General features: G+C 40.6%; 1 protein-coding gene across 2 annotated transcripts in view; it reads right to left on the reverse strand.

Moving 5' to 3' along the window:
* pkp4 (plakophilin 4) overlaps positions 1-23,725 on the reverse strand; it is a 76,754-nt gene that overhangs the window by 21,181 nt on the left and 31,848 nt on the right. The window contains exons 4-9 of one of the 2 annotated variants that reach the window (XM_079667178.1): positions 17,815-17,849; positions 11,078-11,203; positions 10,479-10,666; positions 8,417-8,999; positions 6,916-6,942; positions 1,177-1,347 (exon numbers count right to left, since the gene is read on the reverse strand). In XM_079667178.1, coding sequence (XP_079523304.1) covers positions 1,177-1,347; positions 6,916-6,942; positions 8,417-8,999; positions 10,479-10,666; positions 11,078-11,203; positions 17,815-17,849 — 1,130 coding nt within the window. The remainder of the gene's footprint in view (positions 1-1,176; positions 1,348-6,915; positions 6,943-8,416; positions 9,000-10,478; positions 10,667-11,077; positions 11,204-17,814; positions 17,850-23,725) is intronic. The other variant, XM_079667179.1, reaches the window with a different exon arrangement.

The raw sequence follows: 23,725 nt of genomic DNA on the forward strand, positions 1-23,725 counted from the left end.
ATAACCAACTAACCATCACCAAATTAAGGATGTTTAAGATTATATAAGTATGTTCTCATGCTGACTGCAGTGGGACTCAAACTCTGATTTGAAGATCAGTGCATTAACCCACTGCGCCACACGCCTCCCCATCAACTTGTCAACTTTCAAGGAGTTAAAGATCCTGTGGGAACTATTCATTTGAACTTTCTTTGACAGCTTTCATTTGGTGAGAAAAACATTTTGTAAATCAGATTCACAGAACAATAGAAAGTATTTATCATCTGCAGTAATGCATCATCACAACGTGGCAGACAATAAATGGCAAATAGCAATTACCGTAATTTTCGGACTATAAGGCGCACCTGAATATAAGCTGCAGCAGCTAAATTGAATGATGTGTACATATATAAGCCGCACTGGACTATAAGCCGCAGGTGTTTTAATGTTTAATTACCATATGTAAGGGTTCGTGCACAGAGGAGATTGTCGGGAAAGAGATGGCTGTTTGAGGAAGCTCCCATTTATTAACATTTCAACAAACAAGTTGCATATTTGCATAACGTATTCAAGTGTTACCATTTAGTGCAATAGTAGCTACAGAACATGTGCTGTGTAAACTGTACTGTATCACATAGCGTTTCAGACACACAAACTTTTCAACTTTCAAACTTAAACGGTGCGCTCCCAGCGCACGTACCGGCAGTGATCTACAGCAGTGGTTTTCAACCAGTGGTACGGGGACAAACTGTCTCGCTCTCGTAATGTCTGTCTGTCTTGCTCTCGTTCTGTCTCTCGTACCACTCTCGGTTCCACTTTTACTTTTGCGCGCTACCTGTCTCACTCTTTTCCGGCCTCCAGCTTTTCCTGCTGGAGCCCGCGGCTTAAAGGTGGGGGGCGCGGACCGGCCATAGAGCCCATAGAGTTAAAGGTGGTGGAGTGTAACCTGTAAAATCCATAGATTTAGGAGGTCCCCTAGTGGCCGTTAGCTGTAAAAATCCATAGATTAGCCGCACCGTTATATAAACCGCAGCGTCGAAAAATGGGGGAAAAGGCGCGGCTTATAGTCCGAAAATTACAGTAGGTCAATGCACAAGGAGAAGTGTATCTTTGATTTTGTTTTATATAGACGTCATGTCCTTGAGGGTTGGTTTGACATTGTCTTTACTTTTATTTAAATTAAAACGCTGTACCAACCTGAGGAACTCCTGTAGAGCGTGCCCGGCTGGGTCTGGCTCGGGCTGCGGTATAACGGGCCCTGGAACGTCCGATCCTCGTAGATTGGTGCGATGTGGCGGTCTGGAGACATGGCCGGCCTTAAGTCCTGGCCCAGCTGGCTGTGTTGACTGGCGTAGGAGCTTCGCATTCCTGGAGATGAAGAAGAGATGTTAGCAGCAGAATGGTCTTGTTGTCACAAAGACGGTTTCATAAGTAAGGTGTCAAAGGTTTGGACAGATTGTCACTCGTGTCCTTTCAAAGAGTCCTTGAGGAAGAGACAAACTGACTCGTGCTTTTTTACAGTAATCCTTTCTTGAAACAGAATCACTTAAATGATTGAAACACATCAACATGCAAAATAAGAGGGTGGATGAAAAAAATGTTTCCCCAACTTTTTCAATTTCCATTTAGGTATGAAAATCAGTTTAAGAGACGTGATACATGGTGGATTTAGGTATTCAATCAAATAAACGATGTGTCACCTTTAATGTTGTCAGAGTTAATGTCATTTTTGCATAATAATGCGGTTGAATTATATGCAAAGTCTGCTCTGTATTACCATACAACAATGAAGCTGACAAAATTGAAAGTCAGCAGGATGTTCACCATGACCTCTCCATAGCAGGTTTCAGGTTTGTGAGTTCATTTCTACACCGGATCAAATTAAGAGACCACTCCACATTTTTCTTCAATCTCAATCTCTACATGTATGGCAGCCATTCCATTCCCGTGTCTGTTGAATTCCAAGACAGAGAAATGTAATCAGTAGTTTATAGAATAAGATATAATGTTCATCCTAATCAAACACATACCTATAAATAGTCAAACCAGAGAAACTGATAATGCGGCAGTGGTCTCTAAACAAATTCTAGAGCTGTATATATTAAAGTCTCCCTGTGTATGTGTTCCATTGTTCCACTGTGTTACTCGAAGCTAAGATACACTCAGATAAACATTTTCCAAACAAGTATCACACCTGTTGGAATAGGGAATAGGGAAATTACAGGAGGGTAGAATAGAATACAACAAAGGTAGCCCTATTCGAATTCTATTTTCTTGCACGTCTGTCTGTCCTGGGAGAGGGATCCCTCCTCTGTTGCTCTCCCTGAGGTTTCTCCCATTTCCCCTTCAAACTCTGGAAGTTTTTCCTTGTACGATGTGAGGGTCTAAGAACAAAGGGTGTCGTATTTCCATACTGATATTCTGTACAAACTGTGAAGTCCACTGAGACAAATGTAACATTTGTGATATTGGCTATATAAATAAACATTTATTTATTTATTTATTGATGGATATTTTGCCACCCAAATTAAAGATGTAAAAAATAACATTTTCAAAGGGCCATCAAAGAGCCGACGGCATTAGACCAAGGAGAAGACATGGCCAGAGCAGATGTTGTGAAATGTGCCATAAGGGACACACCTTCTGTAATGTGTAACAAGCTAAACTGACATGGGTGAGAACACATTAACACACAGGTGAGTACTCAATTCTTTACACAAAACTCACTGTAATTACAGGCTGTGGGGGCAGCTTAAAGCAGTGAGTCGTGTCTGATTCAGATTCAGTCCAGATGTGAAACGGTAACAGCAGAACAATAGCTGTAGCTCTGACCATAAAAAGAAGCCATGAGACTCCTCCCCCATCATCTACCATTCCCTTACATAACCAACCTCAACATGCCTGCAAATTAGAGTTGGTCGTTTTTTAATCTTCAATATGTTTCACCTCAGAGTGCTGAAATCAATATTCATGTAAATCTTGCCATTTCCTAATAGTCAAGGAGTAAAGGATCCTCCCGTGTGTCACACCCTCTCAGTAAAAGCCAATTGCTGACAGTTTAACAAGGAACTGTTGGACTACCCTCCCATCTTAGGTTCACAGGGAGAAATGTGCAATTAAACTAAAGAGAATTAAGTAGGAAAATATTTGTTATAGATTATAGCACACATTTTAATCTAATGGTTATGTGTTTTGCACCACATTAACTTGAGTATTGCTGTGTAGGAGATGGATGATGGGCTGTAAAGATGCAGGATGAAAAAAAAGGTCTAATGAAAATGGACAATTACTGCGTGATTGCCCTAATCATTCCCCCATTACATTAGACTGTGGACGACTGTGTTATTGTGGCAGGACGAGGTACAATAACGGTTATCATTTCACTGTAAAGCATGACCGTTATATGAGGATGTGAGATCAGGAAAACATGGGCGCAGTACAATTAGAAGAAACAATTGATATAAAGAGATCCCAAGTATGTTTTGTCTTTAATTTGATCTACATGTTTGTGTTTTTGTGTTAAACTTCACATTAGTTAGGCTCACCACAGTGTGAAGCCCAGTGCAGCAGTATACAGCTGGCAACTGACTGCTCATTGCACTTCTCACGTCACTTGGGTCCTCTCCAACTGCTGAACACCAGCTCTGTCACGCAGAACCAGCTAAATGAGGGATTCTTGTCACAGTTTGAGACAGAGGAAATTAATAAAATAAGAATATTTTCCTCCAGTGGGAGTGGAAGGCCTCTGGGGGCAAAGCAAGAGACGATTTCCGATGTAGATAGCGGGGCCAGACGGAGGCTGACCTCTGAAGCACATCAGTTAAGAAGCAAAGCTCTGAGGAGGCATCAGTCAGCTGTTAGAAGACCCTGCTAACCTCTAGCTACATGAAACATGCACAAGAGAATTAATTAACTAGATTAATGGGTATTGTTTTAGAACAATGGCGGCAATCCAGATTATGCACTAGCTAAAACAAGTTAAAAGAAAATGTATGTTCCACTCTCTGTTAAGCCACGACAATGTATGAAATGAACATCAGCTTGGATTAGACATCTACCGGTACTTATAATCCAGTTATAAACAATGCTGTGGAGGTTATTTAAGAACGATTTTTGGTTAAATTCATTTTCTGGCACTAAATATAAAAATACCTTGCCCACTTTGCCTATGCAACAGGTTTGCCCCCTAACAAAAGCCCCCCACCTCCACCCCCTGCTCGTGGTACTTTCAAAGGCCACTCTACACTGTTTAATTCCCAACTGAACCCCAGTCGTCCCCCCGTCCCCCTTACTCCAGAGTTTAAGATTTGCTTGTTGGAAGTGGAAAAATGTGTATTTTTATTAAAATATGATTTTTTTTAAATCAGCATTCAAATTAATTTTTTGTTCAAAACCATTTATTTAATGAATGAGTCACCTAATGCAGTGCTTTCAGAGCAGCTTAGAGTTGTTGGCACTTCAGGGTGAAAGTCTCTTGGCTTTTAGTGACCTCTCTTGTGGCTTTTTTCCTAATGGAAATATTGAAGTTGCAAAATATATTCAAAAATTCAGATTTTACAATGGATTGTATTTAAAGAAAGAAATGAACTATGAACTGAATTTAAACAAGTTCTCTGAAATGGTAGGGATGTTGATTTGCAGAGTAGGGAGTAAAAGTGAAGGCTGTTTCTGCTGTAGTGGCATATTCAATAGCCCTGGAAGCCTTTCACTCTGTGGCAGTGCACACAATAGCCAGTAGCAGCAGCTTGGCAGGAAATCAGTTCAGCTTCTCTTGTTCAAAGGTTTAACGGGGGGTGAGGATATGAAGAGGAGAGGAGGTAGCGGGAAGACACAAGGAAAAAGGCGGGAGCCGCAGTGAAGAAAGTGGGAGAGAATTATACGAGAGGGAAGGAAAAGAAAGGATAAAAATGAAAAGAGGGTTAATGAGGCCGCTCGGACCACCAGAGACTTCTCATCCCATGCAGAGCCCGGCTGTGACCGAGTGACAGGGACAGAATCTCCGAGGCACAGGAGCCTTCAAGCATATCTCTCCCACTCAGCAGCCTGACTCCTGGAAGTAGCAACATTCAAACCACCTTAGAGGGGACTAATCTGTCTCTTCTTCTTTATTCCACTCCCCCGGTAGTAGGGCGGCAGTCACTTCTAGAAAAGCATCTGCAAATTGTCAGGAAGAAATAACATACTGCTGTCTATTGAGGATGAATGGCCCACATTTCTGGTGCGTTATAGTCATTTAATTCTCCCCCTCAGCCCTCGCACCGTGGCTTTAACAGATTGCACTTGGCAGAGGCGAGATGAAGGGCGGTGGTGTGCTTGGCGCGTGCTCGCTCTCCAGAAACAAACACTTAAATGGATGCAGCTGACTGCATTCCTCAACAAAAATCTTTTTTTTTAAAAATCCCTTTCCAGACAAACAGGGGAGTGGAAATGATCACCATAAAAGAAAATTCTAAGTGAGAATAGCTGACACACACACACACACACACACACACACACACACACACACACACACACACACACACACACACACACACACACACACACACACACACACACACACACACACACACACACACACACACATTATTTGGGACAATTTGTCTTCATTTTCAATTTTTCAGCCACAGAGGGAAGGTATGACTTCCTGCCAATGACAGGGGAGGGAGGGTAGCCAGGCGGGTGGTGGGGGAAAGGAGAGGGAGCAAGAGAAGAGCACTAGATAGGAAGAATAAAATACAAGTAAAAGAGGTAGAAGTCTGCTGAAAGATAATAACATAAGAAACCACACGTTGCATTTAACCCTGATCACGTGATCATCCCATTTACAATCTACAATGGATCATCAAGCATTTATGACAAACTACACTGCTAGAGGTAAGGCTCCACGGTGGAGTTTAAGAGAGAAAGAAACACAAGAGAGTGTGAAGAAAGTGGAGGTAGAGAAGGAGGACATGGGAGGGATGATCTATCAGAGAGAGAGAGAGAGAGGAAGTTGTCTCACTCTGCTCAGAGGACAGAGACTGAAAACCCATTTGTGTCTGTTTGAGACATCATCCCTCAGAGCTATGTGACATAACTGCCTACTTACAAGAAGCTGCAAACTCGCAGACACATGAATGTCTGACAGAAGGATAGCACATAAGACGAGGAAATCTGGTGACGACAGGCCACACTACCCCTCTGATTTACATTTGGATGTTAGAGTCTGATTAAGAGCAGATTGATATCCATAACAGGGCGTCTCGCGCCAAGGAAAGCTGCGAAACACAACAAACCTCCTAAACTGTCCTGAAAAAAGGCACCACGACATTGTGAACTCAGAGGGAAAGTGAACTCGAACACAAGCTAGCATCAAGGCCACAACTAGCTTCTTGTAATAGTTAAAACCCAGCAGCATCTGCAAGTCCACTTATTACCTCACAGGATAAAAACTCAGGACATTTGACTAATTTGTTAGTAAAAATGTGTTTATCTTTCTCATTATAACATTGCTGTTGATTGTCTTCTTAAGGCTTAAACGTGAAAACATTTAGTACTAAGTCAGCAAGTAAGGAATTAAACTGACAACATTTTATTCATTTAACCATTAATATTCTTCGGTTTCATGTATGACACAAAATAAAGGTTAGTGTGTCTCTCGATGTTTAGGTGTATTGTGATTTTAATAATTCAATTAAAAAAAATTATATTACATTAACATTTGAGACTGTATTTCCCAGCCATGCTGTGCAGATTTCATATTTAAAACACAATGTACCATGTATTATAACAAATTAAAACACTAAAATGAACATGAGAAAAATGGGAAATTGGTTGAAGATGAGTATTTCACTGAGAACGAATGAGGACACATGTAAGCATGCAGCACCTACATGCAAACACAATACACCGAGTATGATGGGAAACTGATGTCACACAACAACCACAAATGTTCACCTTCAACATCATCATCAACCAGGCCATCTGAGGGTATCCCCAGGCAGCAAGAAGTCAAGCAGAACACACTCCATTAACCTTGAAACCATAATACAGCCATTTGCTGAACAAGTGCTTCTGTTACCTTTTGGAGGAAAACAAAGATGCTCTTGGGTTTAATGATGAAACGCTACTTTCCCCAGTCACAGATGACTACTTTCATTGCTTTTTCTCCAGCTGCAAAGCCTTCATATAATACTGAAATGTGAACAAAGGTAGGATTTTGCTATGTAATAACTGTGGGTGTTATTATTAGCAAAGCTAAATTCTTATCTACAGGAGATACCGTAGAAAGTGAGAATGAATCAGGCCTGTGGCTGGGGGAAAAAATGGTCGGTTCGTGTTTTAAACAAGATAAGCATTTGGCCTGAATACATTAGCCAGCGCCTGTCCTTAAAGGACACAGGCTAGCTTGGGATGGCAGGTTTTCCAATTATTATCTACCTGATCTCCCTCAACTGTTCTGATTAAATTACATGCACACAAACACACACAGTTATACAGTCACCTCATTTTGCTCCTCGTGAGTGCACACTATATAGCGATAATGCACTCGTGATATAATGGATTTGAACGGACATTTTATCATGTGTAAAATGTTTTAATCTGCCTTCCCTATTATTACACTACATTGATATACCAATGACACCAATGATGACGATTTACCTTGAAAACTAAATGTGCCTTTGTGTCACAACCATGTTTACTTAAAAACTACATTTTCTTGCTCAATTTAAAGAGTTACCACAAACTTATTTGCTGAAAAGTTTCCACTAAGTTTTGTAAATATGTAATCATCAAAATCCAACAAACTACTCTACAGCCACATGTTAAGTGTGATACTGCTATGTTAGGAAAACTTGACTTGCATTCCTGTTAAACGGTGAAAGGCCAAACGAGCTATGATAAGCACACCATTATTCTCTTTGAGCTAATATTTGTCTTCTTGCAGAAACTATGTTTTGGCTCCACTCCAGGAAAACCACTGACCTCACAGTAACTGTTTATTTTCAATTTCAGTATGCTGAGCCAAGAGAAAAATGTATCGCAGTCTAAATATTTAAAGCGTGGACTACAAATCCTCTAATCAAGAAGTTCAGAAGAACTTGTGAAAAGCAATTATGTGACAGCCTGCAAAGTTAAATGACTACATGCTTGGGAACACAAAATGCCTTTTTAAAAGTGTTTACTACTTTTTACTCAATCAATGTTTTTTAATCTAAGGTAATAAACGCTTCAAACATTTATTTATTTTTTCATACATAGCTGGGATGAAGATTTTTTACACAAGCAAGCCTGCACTCAAGACATTATTATTTACTGAAATGAGAGTTTAAGCAAGCTAATACACTTTAAATGGTAGTGTGTGTGTGTGTGTGTGTGTGTGTGTGTGTGTGTGTGTGTGTGTGTGTGTGTGTGTGTGTGTGTGTGTGTGTGTGTGCGTGTGTATGCATTTGAGCACCTGTGAGGCTGTCAGGTCGCGTCATCCTCTCGTAAATGTCGTAGCTCTGGGGTCCGTAGGGGTCTGTGCTGTGGAGCATGGAGCGGGGCAGCGTGGAGCTGTAGTGCTGGGGCACGGCGGTCATGGTGGCCCTGACTGGAGACGATGAGTGAGTCGGCTGCTTGGTCAGTGGAGGGTTGACGCCCTCCACCATCGTCAGAGGCGAGCCCATGCGTCCTGACGATGACCCCGCGGAGGCCTGATAGGGCGAGGTCGTGCGGCTGGCGCTGCCCGATCGAGAGTTTGTGGAGCCCACGCGTCGCAGGGCGGCTGGGGAGTTCTTCTGCGTAGAGTAGGGCGAGTTGTTGCCACCGGCGATGGTGTTACTGCTGCGCTGGGCAGAGGGCAAGGTTGTGGAGAAGATGCTGGAGAGGGGTTTGGGCTCAGTTACGATGGGGGAGCCGTAGCCGCTGCCGACTGAGGTGCGCAGGGAGCCGCGGGAGGGGGACATACTGGTGGCGTAGGCTGGCGAGTGAGTGCGAGAAGGCACAGAGCTCACTCTCCGCATCGCCCGCCCAGGCACTGCTGATGTGACTGCTGGAGCCTGTATGTCAGAAAGAAAAAACAATGTGGCTGAATGCATATTTTCCTCAGTCCTTCAGAAGCTATATAATCATGTTGTACTCTCTGTGCAATGATAATCACGTGCTAAATAACACAGCATTACCCACTTCAAATCATCACAGGGCATGACTTTACTCTAGGCCAGGGGTTTTCAAAGTGTGGGAAGGTGAGCCTCCCCTCAGAGAACATAAGAACAGCAATCTTATGCAACAGCAACCCCCCCCCCCCCTCCCAATTATTATTGCTATTATTATTATTATTATTATTATTATTATTATTGTTGTTGTTACTATAATGCAGGGGTATTCAATTGCATTTCAAAGAGGTCCAGTCAGAGAAAATGTCATTAAATGCTCTATTTTCACTAACTACCTTTCTCTTTTTTGAGCACGCCATTTGAAATGACTCCGACTGTTTCTCTCTTCTTGTCTCATCTCTGTGTGTGTGTTTGAATCTATCGTGCTGACTCACTGACTGCACCGATTTCATTGGCTGAGTAGCGTCACCTCCTTAAAACATTAAACAACAACTTCTTTAAACGTTTATTTTTTAAGGTTTTAACATTTTCAACATCGTGGATAAATCCTTATATGCTCGCAGCAACACACTGAACATCAACTTTGCCTCCTTATGACTCACCCCTACTTTAGTGGGAACAATGAGTCTGCTTCTTTGATGAGCACAGGCGGATGATACGGGGATGCAATGTAGACAGGAATAAATGCAGATCATCCTCTGGCTGCAGCCTTGACCGGTACTTGCTTTTGATCAAAGTAAGTATTATTACAATTAAAATAAAGGGCGGTGGCGGCCGTCAGCGAACCGAGCTGGCCGTCAACGGCCCGCTGACAACCGGCCGTTCTGTGATTCTCCAGAACACACAGATGGCCAGTCCGCCCTTGCCAGGACTGGTCCATGAAAATCCTATAATCGTGGTCATACTTCACTCAAAATCGATCCGTGTTGCCGCGCGCATTAAGTTAGCTGAAGTAGCTAGATTTCACTGTTTCTCGTTATTTTTTTCTCACGCTGCGCCTCCCCTGAAGCTCTCTGGCGTCCCCCCGGGGAGGCGTGCCTCACACTTTGAAAACCGCTGCTCTAGGCCATATTTATTTTCTATTTTCCACCACCCTCCCTCTGTCGTGTGGAGCCTTTGGTTTCTCAGTGGTCTATGTGTGCAGCGCTGTATGAAGCAGGATTGTTTTGCGGTGTTCAGTGTACTTTATTAAGTGTTTCATCGCTACCTTGAAAAAAAAAGAACAGCAATTTCTCTTTTGTTTAGTGAATTAAAAGCTCATCAATTAGGTAATTAAATTCCATAAACCCTTGAACAGTGTTAACACTGACTGTTTAATTAAAAAGAACTGAATGCTGTTGTTATTCAGGAGATAACAGGTTACAGATATACATTTTGAGCTCCACCACAGAACAACAGCAATGTGCTGTAGGTAGATAGTACCTGGGTTGAAGCCTGGCCCTCTGCTCTGCTGCTTCTCCCCAGGGTGCCAGCGCCAGGGAAGGAGTGCTGCACCCTCAGCTCAGCCTTGCCCATGTTCTGGCTGTGGAGGTAGCCGCTGCTGGCCTCTTGGTAGCCGCTGTCCGAGTACGAGTTCATCTGAGTAGAGCTGCGCGAATTCCCTGTGGACCCTGGGAGAGTGTGAAAGAAAAAAAAAACCCTAATTAAACGCAGAGACAAGAGGAGGAGGGCGGGTTGGAGGAACAGGAGACAGACATGGTTTCATAATAGACATGACCTTTTCTTAGACAGCATTACTAATGACAAACGGCACAGCAAGGGGGAGAACGATTCCAACACTCTTATGATTCAGTTTACCAAAGCCTTTCATAAGCTGTGATGAAGTATCATGGCATTCAAACTATGGATAAGATAAATGTGCAGGGTGAAACAGGCTTTCTGATACATCTCAAAGTAGAGAAAACAGTTGAAACATTGACGTAAACGTTTAGTGGCACACTGCTGAGGTAAGAAAAATGAAGGTGTGAGTTAGAGAAAAGAGGGCTGCAGGCGATAGAGTGAAGGCAATAACAGACCCTCACTTTCATGGAGGGAGGACTGCTCCGGGGAGTACAGAGACACCTGCTCTGACTCAGTCCTGATGCGGTAGCTAGGCGACTGGGAGCTGTCAGTCAACCGAGACTTAGTGTCGCCCGAGGCGGAGGCATCTGGGAAGACACAGAAGAGCAGGGAGTCAGACAGAAGAAACGCTTTGGGTCTGAAACAATTAAGAGTTACGGCTTTGAATGCAAAGCTTATAATAGACATTAAAGCAGTCAACAATTGATGTAGTTGTGAGGAAACAATAACAGGCGATTATTTCTAGAACATTAGTTTCAAGCCTGTGTACAGTTGGAGTCGTTACATTTTACTGATATACTAATTTGTAAAGGCAAAGTTGGGTGGCATGTTAGTGTGTATACAACCACGGTCTAAATATAAACATTCCCCTACATCCACCTTCATTCAACAAGCAGACCTGGAATTAGCCCTCTTATGTCCCTGTGAATGTTGTTCGTAAACACAATCTAGTTAAGCGTGACGAGTGTCAATGGGTTATTCGGCAATCACTACAACAAAAGGCAGCAAGTGGAGGGGAACAGAGGGGCAAACATTGGCAGGCAGGGTGTGTGACATCCAACCCGATTAGCTGTGAGAATGTGAGATGAATCCCATGAAGAAGCCTCCTTGAGGCCCAAGGTGACCTGTTGAATAAATCTGTTGACACATAAGCCTAGTGTGGGGTTTGACAATCTGGCATTTTGCACTCCCACCTCTGAAGATCTAAGAGTGTTTGCCCATTTACTGATGGGACGAAAATTGATTTAGAGCAAAATTGCCAGGATTAACCATTTAGCATGTCCTGCCGTGACAACGTCTGCCCCTGCCTTTACTCAACGTCAGCATGTCTGCTCTGTACTAAACATCTTCACTATTTGCAAAACACCTTGCCAATTCTGCCACTTTAAACAGTGATGCTATTTCAAATTCAACACATGGTCCTGCTTAAAATAACAAAATGATAAATGTAAGCTTCCATTTCTCTTTAGTCCTGCTTTCTCACTCACCCACTCACTGTCTCTTGTGTACTGTCTCTCTTTCTTCATCGTTCTCTGTTTGTAATTTTAACTAAATACCCATCCTGTTTTACATTTAGGGAGCAAAGTAGACATGGATTTATTTGACAGGGAAAATAGTCTTAAACGACCATCTGATTTGATCACTTTTATTTAGATTTAGAAACCCATCCTGACTGATCTTTTTCAATCTGTGTCTAATAGATGTTTAAAAGTGATTACTTTGCTGGACATTTGTTTTCACCTGGCATGAGGGTTGGGGGAGGCAGGGTGTACTATTACCAATTTCATAGTTGTCTTAAGTTTTTCAAAAGTCACTCCATAAGTAAAGCATTAAAATAAATCTAAGCTACTTTACTCATCGTTATGACAAAACCACAGTTCTTCAGTGCTGCTCTTGGCTGAAAGCTGAATTTGAATTAAATGATGTTCAAAGCAGTGAGGCTGGAACTGGTCAAAACCTCCATGCCCCGACAGATGAATAGTCCTAAAGACAAATTACAACAGGACAATTGACTAAATAATGAAGGAAACCATCTGGAAATCTCAAAGCGTTTGACATAATTAAAGCAAATGTATAACAGCAACCCAGAAAGGTGTCTTGTACTCTGACAGAACAAATATTATACCTCACCGTTATGTTGGGTGAGGTATTTGTCCTTCCCATGGTCAACCTTTCCTTAATACAGTGCAGTGTTTTGTAATTGTTTTGGGGAGAATAGATGGCACATAATGGTGGATTGGTCACAGACAGGCTTTACACTGCACACCAAATGCCTTTGGTTGACAGGCCATGTTGTGCAGAGAGAACGCTTAAAGTCCATGTAATGTCCAAAATAAATGTTATTCTGTGTTAATAAATCGCTTCATCACTTTCCACTGTTTCATTTGACATATCAACATCAATGATTCTTTCCATAAATACCCCCCAAATAACATGAAATGTGTGCCACTTTCCCGTGTTATTCCGCTCCGGTAGCGAAAAGCTTGCCATCCATTAACCCAGCTGTGTGACGTCACACGTGGCAAACACCAGCCTCGTCTGGATTGTTTGTTTTGTATCCTTCCGCTATTTTCGCTCAACATATGTGTAACCGGACCTCGCTAAACTTTTTTAATCTAACAATTCATGATGGGGAAGCGATGTGTAGTTGTGAGCTGTGAATGTTTCCTGATTGCTATAAACATTGATCATGGGTGCTGGAAGATTGTGCACAAAACTCGGGTCAGAATTAAGTTACTACAGGTGTTATGCCAGCTTGAGCTAAAAGTCACCAGAGTACAGTGAACTTGCCTAGTGACTGAAATATATAAAAGTTGAAGTGAAATAAGTAAGGCCAAAAATGAATTACGTCTGAATATCTTTATTATTTTTACCACTTTTAATTATTTGTGGGCTCGCACATATACCAAAATAGACTAATGTACACTGCAATAAAGATAAAATGTTACAAGTGAAAAATTAACAAAAGAACCCTTTTTTATTTATCAAACAGTAAATTAATACAATCTTACAAATTTGCGATTTGGAAAATGTTGTTATATTTACATGTTTCTTTGGAAAAATAATATTGTAAATGATGTACTTTGTAAATTATTTACATCATGCGAAACCATTTTAACCAGTTCAGCTGCATGACTTATGTCAAATTACAGATTTGGCCATTGAAATCCCTGATAGCGGCCTCCCGGTTCAGGGTAAGTCTTCCGTATCTCGGTTACTGCACATGCAGGCAGCGGGACTCTGATTTTTGGGCCGAGTACACGCCAGCACCAACGTACAAACTGTCGATAAGCTGTATATCGATACTTCCTAATGAAAAAAAAGTATACAGATTATAAATATATTTGGAGAAAAATAAAATGTTATGTAGTACTATTATGTAGCAATGGTTACAAATTGGCTTATAACATGATATTTGTAGTTACTTGTAAAAAATAAATATGAGGTTATACATGAGTGCTTGACAGAATCATAGACCTCTTATATATTTCCTCACATGTGTAGTTGTTTCTTTTCCCAAGCATACATTGAACTTGCATACACAGAAAAAATAAAAGCCAAGCTGTTTTTGACTGCTTGAAAGAGTTTAATGGTATCTTTAAAAGTGTACCATATCTGTAGCGACTAAAAGTATTATATGAAAGCAAAGCTGCAATAGGCAGTTGGGTCAATCAATATTTACTTACTGGTGTAGTGGGCCATCAACTGCTCTGTGTTGTTGTTTGTATTGAAGATACGCTATTTTCAGTGTCCAAACACTGAGACAGCCTTCTCTAAAGCCTGGGTGGCTAATAATGCACCTTGGTTTCTCGTCGGTGTCTAGTATCTGGTCAGTAGGTTGCAAACTGTCTATTTGTTCCATCACCTGCCAGATCTCTCTGCAGCATACACATTCATCTGCAGTGGGCATGCTTTCACAGCATTGACATGTACACCTGAATATTGTACATAACATTAAAAAACAAAACAATATCTGCCGGACGTGTGAGGAACAGATGACAAATTAAGATCGACATTTAGTGCAGGTCAAATTAAATAAAACAGAATTTACCATTCAGTATTGCCGACTCGAGTCTCGCCGGCTGCGGAATCCGCTTCTCTTTCACAAGTTTCTGCCTCGTTGTTCGATTGCTGGGCAGGAGGCTCGTACTTATAAGGCAAGATGCCTTGAAGTGAAAGGCTAGCTGGTTCACTCTCTACTTCTGTAACTGAATAACCCACCGAATCTGAGCTTGAATGATCGCTGTCGCTGTCGCTGTCTGAAGTTATCGCGTTGCTTGCCATTTGGACTGATTTGATCAAATGGCAATGTTTGCCACGTGTGACGTCACCGCTCGTTCAGGAGGGATCGGGGGCGTACTCGGCAAACTTCGGAACCAATATCGGTTTTTAACGTATATGTCATTTAATTATGACGAAACTTTAAACATTTTTATTTATTTTTATTCTGGTGATATCTAAACTACATGTTAAAAAACACCTGTGTTAGATGCATTACATGGCCTTTAAGATCACATTTGAAATCAACAACATTTCATGTGGGTGCTACAATGGACTTCACCAAAAACACAAAAGGACAGAGTTCTAAGAGACCAAAACTCATGTATATGTCTTTCAAACATAAGCAATGTTTTAAGTCTTTTTTTCCCTTCGCATCTGAGCAGTTACTCTGTGTCCGGTACAGTTCTTCGTTTCAGAGCTCAGATTTGTATACTGAGCCTAAACCCTGTTTGATGAATGAGATGCCAAAACATGGAGGAACAGGAAGAGAGGGACACAGTACCCCTTTTTACACATTGAAGATAAAACATTACTGGCTTCAAAACTCACCCTATAACAGGGCTCTTGGCATTCATTATTTGGTCTCCTATATGTATTAATTTAATGTTGTCAATAGTGCCTTTCTCATACAAAATAAGAGCACTCTGGATAGGGGGGTTTGTTTCTCTTCAAGATACTGAATAAGAGAGGTGTAAGTATAACACAGCTAACCTTGGTGGCCTAAGTAACCACAGTTGTCAAAGCACCCTCTGACCCCATACATGTTTTATAATGTATTAAATAACACTATAGGTGCCCAGTTTACAGTCCAGCAGTACCCACACAGACAATCAGCATTATTGTACCTTCTAAGAAGTTTATGTTTTTTTTGAGGTGTCCAAAGTTAATTATTGTGTTGGAAAATTATGAGGATTTTCTAGAAAGATATTTGAATCACAGGGACTTCTGAACTTTTTGTTAACTGTAACCCACCACCAGATATGTCACATAAGAGAGTGGCCACGCTGGTTGAAGTTAAATTCTAAATCTGTGTTTTTGTGCTTATATTGAGTCTGAAAATACATATTCATAAGGTACCAAATCCGTTTTATAATTATGAGTCTGCTGGGCAACCAATTGGCAGGGAACAAGGTAAATGTGAAGATATAATTGCCATCGGCAAGAGAGACAGGCAGGTGTCTTTGTTACCGTGTCTTCTTCTCAATGTGGTACAATTTGTAATCACATGTCAGGCAGTATCAGAACAAGTAATGATTGGTTGCCCTTTCTTTGAATTAGTTGTGTTGTGGCTTGTAAATATACATTTATAATTTACAACATAATCTCCGTTTAATTAAAAAAGTTGAATTTTTGTAAGAATTTAAACCAACTAATGGCTCTTTCAAATATTTCAGTCACTAGACATGCCTCTAAAAGATCCGGGTCTTTTTCGGACATGATGCTGACATGTTAATCTGTCAGGATATTGGAAATGTGAATGTCCAAGAGACAAAAAGCTTTCATTCTGGGGTGTTTGTATTCTACTCTCAGTGGACATGAGGTGTGACTGCATTGACATTTCCTGGGGCTAAAAGCCTTGTTTCCACAGTAACACCACTCAAACTCTCAAACAGTGGAAACATACGGTAGCTCATTAGGCCAATAGGCCTCAAAGACTAACGCGGTCCATTATGCTCTGTGTCACACATTTAGTGTTTAATTGATTTAGATTGGAAAAAGTACATTACCACATCTGACTATCGTTTATCATCTACAGATTCTACACTATAATTAGAAATCAATACGAAGCAAAACAGTGATTGTGATTATTCCCCGGCTCTGTTCAAACACTAAGGAAATGCATTCAACAAGGAAATGGAGAATGGGCAGCAAATGAAAAAACTGTTTATTAATATTCCCAGTGCATGTGTTCAACTATATCCCCCCATAGCCTGTTCTGACGGGATCGACAATGAAAGATTAATGACCATTGCAGACAAACGCCAAGTTACTCTTTGCAATTAATAAGCCATGAAATACATTAGTAATTTAAATTCATTATCTGGTCTCTGCTGAAGATCCTTCAAGGATGTGGACTAAACAAACAGAGAGCAAAGGGGCCTGGGAGAGATCCACATTACTGCTGGGGCGGTGTATAATTGAGCAGAAATAGCTTGGATAAATATTAAAACATGAATAGGCCTTAGGCTATCCATAACGGTACGCTTGGTTGAAATGCCTCATGTAATGATTATTGAGGAAACCCACACACACACTTAACTTAACCCATACAAATAATTTAAATGCATATTACAACAGTTAATCCCTACTCATTTTAATGAGTGTGATTCTAAACAGAACTGTCTAGTATACATCAATACCTCGGAAAAGCTGTAATCAAGGTCAAACAGGAACAGACATTATTGACTACTTTGTTCATTTAAGCTAGCTTAATACACATTATAAAGAACGCTTGATTGATGTCCACAAGTTTCAGGTCCGTTACATTGTAAGTGGCTTTGTGACCCCATTATGTTACAGTAAAACTCGATGGAGAGAACATGACATGACTGACAAATGATACATCCTGCGTATTTCTCAGGTTACTAATGAGTATAGTGAAAACAACATTTGATGCTAATGCATTATATACACATGGTTAAAATAGATGTTAAAAACAGGACTTTGAACAGTCTTCCAAGCCTTATTTAAACCTTGGTTATAGAAGATAATGCTGAAGTAATGCTAGTCATGTTTCAATGTATTCATGGTCTTTGAAACTCCTCATGGACTGCAGTTGAAATTTGGCCACGAAGGGTAAAGTGGCACATTGACAGTATTGTTTATTAATGTGCACTGTAACTGTGAACTATTAAAATAAATGTAAATTGTTGAAGATGGATAGTTATTTAAAAAAATAGTGTTTGAGTTCACATACCTGCAGCTCTCCAAGGCAGGGACTTCTCAGACGAGCTGTATGGGGGAAAGGAGGAGATGAAAAAGTGAATACAAGCTCTACAAACCAAAGACACCACAGTGAATGACATGAGTGAAATCAACAGGAAGAGGCCCCTTTCAGCATCATGTACCCTTTCCTTTGGCTTTTCACAACACGGCCACAGATGGTAATCAATCATGGTGTTTGAAATAAAAAATGCTAAGAGCAGATTTCGTCTTTACAACTCAGATGTGAAGTCCATTCCTATCATCTGTGTTTATCGAGGCCTAAATGTGCCTTTGGTGACAGCGGGTGAGGGCACATCAACATGGGGGAAAAAAGCTTGAATGTGACTGGAAGCTGTTTTCCCCCCTGCAGCTTTAATAAACATTAAGCCAAAAAGTACAAAAAGCCAGGGGATGGAATACATTCTGATGGCAGCTAAAACTGAGCCTCGACAAGTGAGGTTTCTAGACTATATCAGAAGTGATCATATACGCTTGACGCCTTCAAAAGGGTCCTCAAGACCCATCTGTTCACCAAGACCTTTGGCCCCTAATCTATTTGTTGTTTTTGTCTGTCTGACTGGTTGTCTGATTGCCTTTTGTTTTGTTATGTTTGTTTTGCCCGGTTCTTCCTTGTAAAGCGACCTTGGGTCCCATGAAAGGCGCTATATAAATCTAAGCAATTATTATTATTATTATTATTATTATTATAGTACGTTTTACCACTCTCAATGTACAAGCTTATAGTATCCCTGCATCCAAAACCATAGCCTTGAAGTGCAAGCATTTATTCCATCACAGAGGAAATATTAGAGAGGGGGAAATAATGGTCAAGTCAGTCTGTGGCCACAACACTGAGCAGCGAAACCAGAAAGGATCTAATGACATTGTGTGGGTGATAGATGAAGAATCAACGTGGGTCAGTGGATAAAGGCTCATATTTAATAGCAAGCTCAGAGCGGAAAAGCATCTGACCAAGTATCCAATAGTAGACTATGGCACAAATCCATTCGCTCCATTCCAATGTTTCAAGGCATTTATTCCTCCTGATAGAAGGAAAACTACATGGAGGAACTGGTGAACCCACTACAACTGGAAGAATCCCATCCAGCTAAATATGGGAGATGGCAGTGGAAGTAATAGTTCCTGCTCTCTTCATGATCGAGAAAACAGGCCGGCTTTGGTAACCCTATAGCTGGATTGATAGTTGATGCAAGGGGTTAGCGGAGTCCCACCATAGATACCTACAGATAAGGTTTTGATTGATAGTTCAATAGCTGATGGCATCACAGAGATAGACGCATGGATTGTGTATAATCAGGGCGTACAATCTTTAATTATATTTCCCAGTGTAAATGGTTTTAAATTTGATGACAGCCTACAGCAAAGTCGAAGAGTCTGCACACGTAACTGTTATAAGTATGGCATAACCTTTGAATGAAGAACTATAAATCCATCCTCTGCCTTGAACAATCCTTAACATCAGTAACCTCACACATATTCCTGCAATCAATGTGTCAGGTTGTTTACAGTATGTCTCGAGAGTTTCTTTTCACAACTATCAGTCAGGTCACTACAATTTATGTAGGATGCGAGTTCAAGAAAACAGTGCAAGTCCCAATATGTCTTTTAAAAACCTATATTAGAATGCTCATAAAGATGCTACTGATTGTATAAATAAAACTGAAGCAAAGTCAAAATAATAACTTCATTTGTATACATAACTATAAAGCTAAGCGAAAGTGTATTTACTAAATGGTATGAATATATTTAAAAGAAAGAATATAGTTATCCTGCAGCAAATGCATTTCATTATAATGATAATTTATAGACAAGGCCTCAGGAGAAGAGAAAGGCACACTAATAGCCACATAATGTACCTTTGAAAATACTTTCTGACCAAAGTGAAGGCCATTTACTTTCTTCACAGCTATTTTCTGAAAGCCTGTTGTTACAACAGTCAGAGGCCGAGCAGGAGACCTCAGAGCAGTGCTTCAAACCGTTTCTCTTTAATATCCTCCATTTGCTGGTCATTACTATCGTGAACCTGATGTTGCAACTGCTGCTATTTTTCCATCTAAGGTGACACTGGATGAGCTTTAAGAAACACGGCACTCCACATTTTAATGAGCACACAGGCAATTAAAAAGAGGAAGTTGGGCAAGTTGTGCTCCATTGAACCACGGCAGATGAAGTAGAAGAACGGCGGCCATAACAATGATGCACCATGCGTGCGGCGTGCCGACCGGCTGGCTGGGTGGAGGAAGCGTTGGGAGATTGTAAAACTGCCAATGCTGATAAACAACAGGCCGAACCCTGACAGGATACTTTATTTCCCATCAACCCTTCTGGTCGGGGGGCGGTTCCATCTTTTAGGAGTTTTGCCAGAGGTCAAGTTTGATGACCACTCCCTCTATGCCTGTAGAAAAGAAGGTGGTGGCCAACTCTGGCGGTGCCGTGAAGTGTAACGACTCCCATTCGAGCCTTAAGTGTGCTGCCTGTCACCTCTGCCGTCCTCCTGCTGAGCGATTGAGCCAAGCAGTTTGAGCTAAATGTTTCAAAGCTAATCTCCATTCACACACAAATGTCTGATGACAGCCTTTTATATGTCCTTCTCTGGCTTTAAAAAAGGTGTGAAAAGGGTGTTGCATGTTTTCTTTATAGAGTCCCCAGGAGGTGGTGGACCCCCAGTGTGAAAAGTGGATGCGTTTACATACAGTTTACATGTTAAAATGTCATTAGTAGTAAGTAAGAAGATTTTTGAAACATCTTGTAAGTGAGATAATATGCTCTTCATTGGATTTGTTTATACAAAACCTTGAAGACAAAAGGGTGGATTCCAGCTGGAAATACCTGCTTATTAACCCATTATTCAACCCTAACCTATGATTCTGAGAGGTTTTATGGCCTTCTGCATGCCAAAGAGTAAGTCAAATATTACTATAGTGAAGTAAATAATTGACAATTAATAGCTTTTTGAAGAGTAATAAAATGAAGAGAATAACTGAAGAGAAGCCCTATTGATTTTCCTCTACAACTAAACACACGAATCAATGTATAAATCAGGTTGTACAGCTTCACAGTAGGCTCTTAAGTGAATTTGAACATGAGGGCACAGTAGAAAGAACTAACGGTCTGCTCCTTTACAATGTCAAGCCACATCAGCACTGTCAGACCAAGTGTTGCAAATCAACTGCATCACTTAACTGGCAACCCGTGCCCTTTTCGACTGAACAGTCCCTAGAACTCTACACAGGAATTCAATCAGGCACTGCAATTTTAACACACAAAGAGAAAACAGATACATAGTGAAGATCAAAGGGTCTCACAACAAAAAGACAGTCTACTAAGTAGCAACAATCTGCTGTTTAATGGGGATTCATGTTTGCTTCAATATGTGACGACAAGCAAACAGGACCTTGGTAATAAAATGTCCACTCTTAATCCTGCTAGCTGCAACTAGTGCTTGCTTACTGTGAGAAAATACACTGTACAGTTTGTTAAGAGCTGGTAGGTCAATCAAAAGCCTCAGCGCTGCAATTACAAATTCCACTCACTCATTCAGCCGCTAATAGAAAGGACAGCACTATCCCTTAGGCAGGGACTTTTTTGGAGCTGGCTTTGGACTCTGAAAAACAGACTGCCCGAGTTCCCAAAATTGTTCCCGATTTATTTCAATATTTTCTTTGGTGAAGCGTCTTGATAGTAATATAAATTAAATCCTTATAAACATAGTGGTTACAACACTCTGATGTTTTTTAATATTGTAAAGATGGTTGTTATGGCTTTTGTTTTGGCCGACATTTGTTCAATATTTTCTGGTATTTAGCTTGTATGGTTCACCAACCACTCTGAAAATACTTCAATCATAAATCATTAATGTTGTTAACCTTCCACTTATGTACCCATTCAACAAGCTGCACAAAACATGTGAGAGCTGATTTTTATTGCAACTGGCACAGACAAAAAAAGGTTCTATTAGAGGCAATCATTTCATTGAGAAAAATAAACATTGCCTGCTCCTCTAACATTTATTCTAAAATTAATCTTGATGTGCCACTCAGTTTGTTTAATGTCATTGGGGAGCGAGTGACTGCGGGACAACCAAAGGAAAGCTAAAATTAAGGTTTAAAAGGCGGTATTTCTCGAAGTGGAAATGAAAGTCAATAGCCTGGCTGTGGTATGATCAGAGAGCTGTTGTCGAGACCTTTTTTGGCAGCACTTGAAGCGGCTCTATACCTGTGCCTCTAAAAAGGGGAAAAGGGGAAATTGACACTCTAATCCTGAGTGCTACAATCTGTAGGTAGTAGGTGGGTGTTATTTGCAGGTATGCAGGCTGGAGTGACAGAATGCATTGTGAAAGGGCAAAGGGATTATTATCACTAAGTCAGAAGAGACCACAAAGCCATTACAGCCCCTATTCAGACCAAGTGCCATGTATCCAGATATAACCCAATGCTTTCATGGTCCATTTCAGGACACATTTGCCTCACCTGACATCAAGGGACCATTTGCAAAAAAAATGTGAAGGATCACTACCATGTATTTGGTGATGTGGGTCTGGGATGGCATTGAACAACAAGTTCTGGTAGTCTTGAGTCAAGTTCACACTAAAGTTGACTCTACTTAACTCTAAAGGTAGATGGCTGAACTACTCACATTAAACAACTGGCCGTCTTATAATTGAAAGTAACTTTATGACTGAGAACAAAGAGGGACACAGTAAAATAACTTTCACCAGGAGGAATCCACATTATGTCTGGTCTCCAAAACTACATTTTGTCATGAAAAAACATGCGGGAAGCAACACGGGAAACTGCATTAATAGTATTTGCGTAGTCAAGCTTGATTACTTTGTAGTAGTCACATACGGTCACAAAATTGCCTGTTTCCATCTGTCTAATATGTATAGCCTGTTTCTCTGGATGCAGCAAAGTTAAAAACATGTCTAGATATTTAGCCTGCTCCATATCTGGGATGAGTAACAGATACTGCTCAAGCTCAGTTTTGCGTATGAAGAGCCAACACCATTTTTACTATGATCTTTTGTCAGGAAGCTATAATAACTGTCTGCAAAAAAACCATCTGTGCTAAGGTCACAAAGTGAAAACACGGCATTAGTTAGAGTACTTTGGACAATCATTCACGGTTTCAAAATAGTGGATACTTTTTAATTAAGCAGGGAGCAAAGAAGAGGGAAGATCCTGCTGAACTGAGCCGTTATTGTAGCTTGATGACCTACCAGAGGCATGTATTTCACACCTTTTACCGTGCTGTTATTTCCATATGAAAGAGTAATCCATATTTATAACCATCCTGTGTTGAAGGGATGTTGGAAAAGAGGACAAAAGTCGCAATTTGAATAACCACTTGGGTGTACCCTAATTATTGACCATTAATGTCCCAGTTAGTGAAGCAGTCCCTCAGTGTTTAGGAACACACTAACATGCATTCTTGGGACACATACAAACATGGTTTGATAAACTAGGTTAACTAGGTCCTTTTATGTAATCATAAACTTGCAGTTGCGACATAACATACGACTAAAACAGTTACGCAGCAGTGGATAGGTGTCAAAACAGCACTATGCTGTGCCATTCAAACTCCTGTAAATAAGCAAAAGCAGAAATAAAAAAAATGTGAATAATTCTGAAAAATGCCTGAAAGCACTCTCTTAAATGTCACAGTCTATTAACCTCTACTGTAATTTCCCTTGCCACTTTAAGGAATTATGTTTTCATTAGACCTAAACGATTAACTGTTTAATAAGTGAAACTGCAATTAAAAACAGTGGTGCATGAATGGATGTTACAAAACATGCACATAACATTTAGTACAAATTGAATGTAAAAATGCAGACATACATATTCAGATTATGTTTATTTAAAAATATGTTGACCTTTATG

This window comes from Notothenia rossii (genome assembly GCF_949606895.1).
Source record: "Notothenia rossii genome assembly, chromosome: 2".
Lineage (NCBI taxonomy): Eukaryota > Metazoa > Chordata > Actinopteri > Perciformes > Nototheniidae > Notothenia > Notothenia rossii.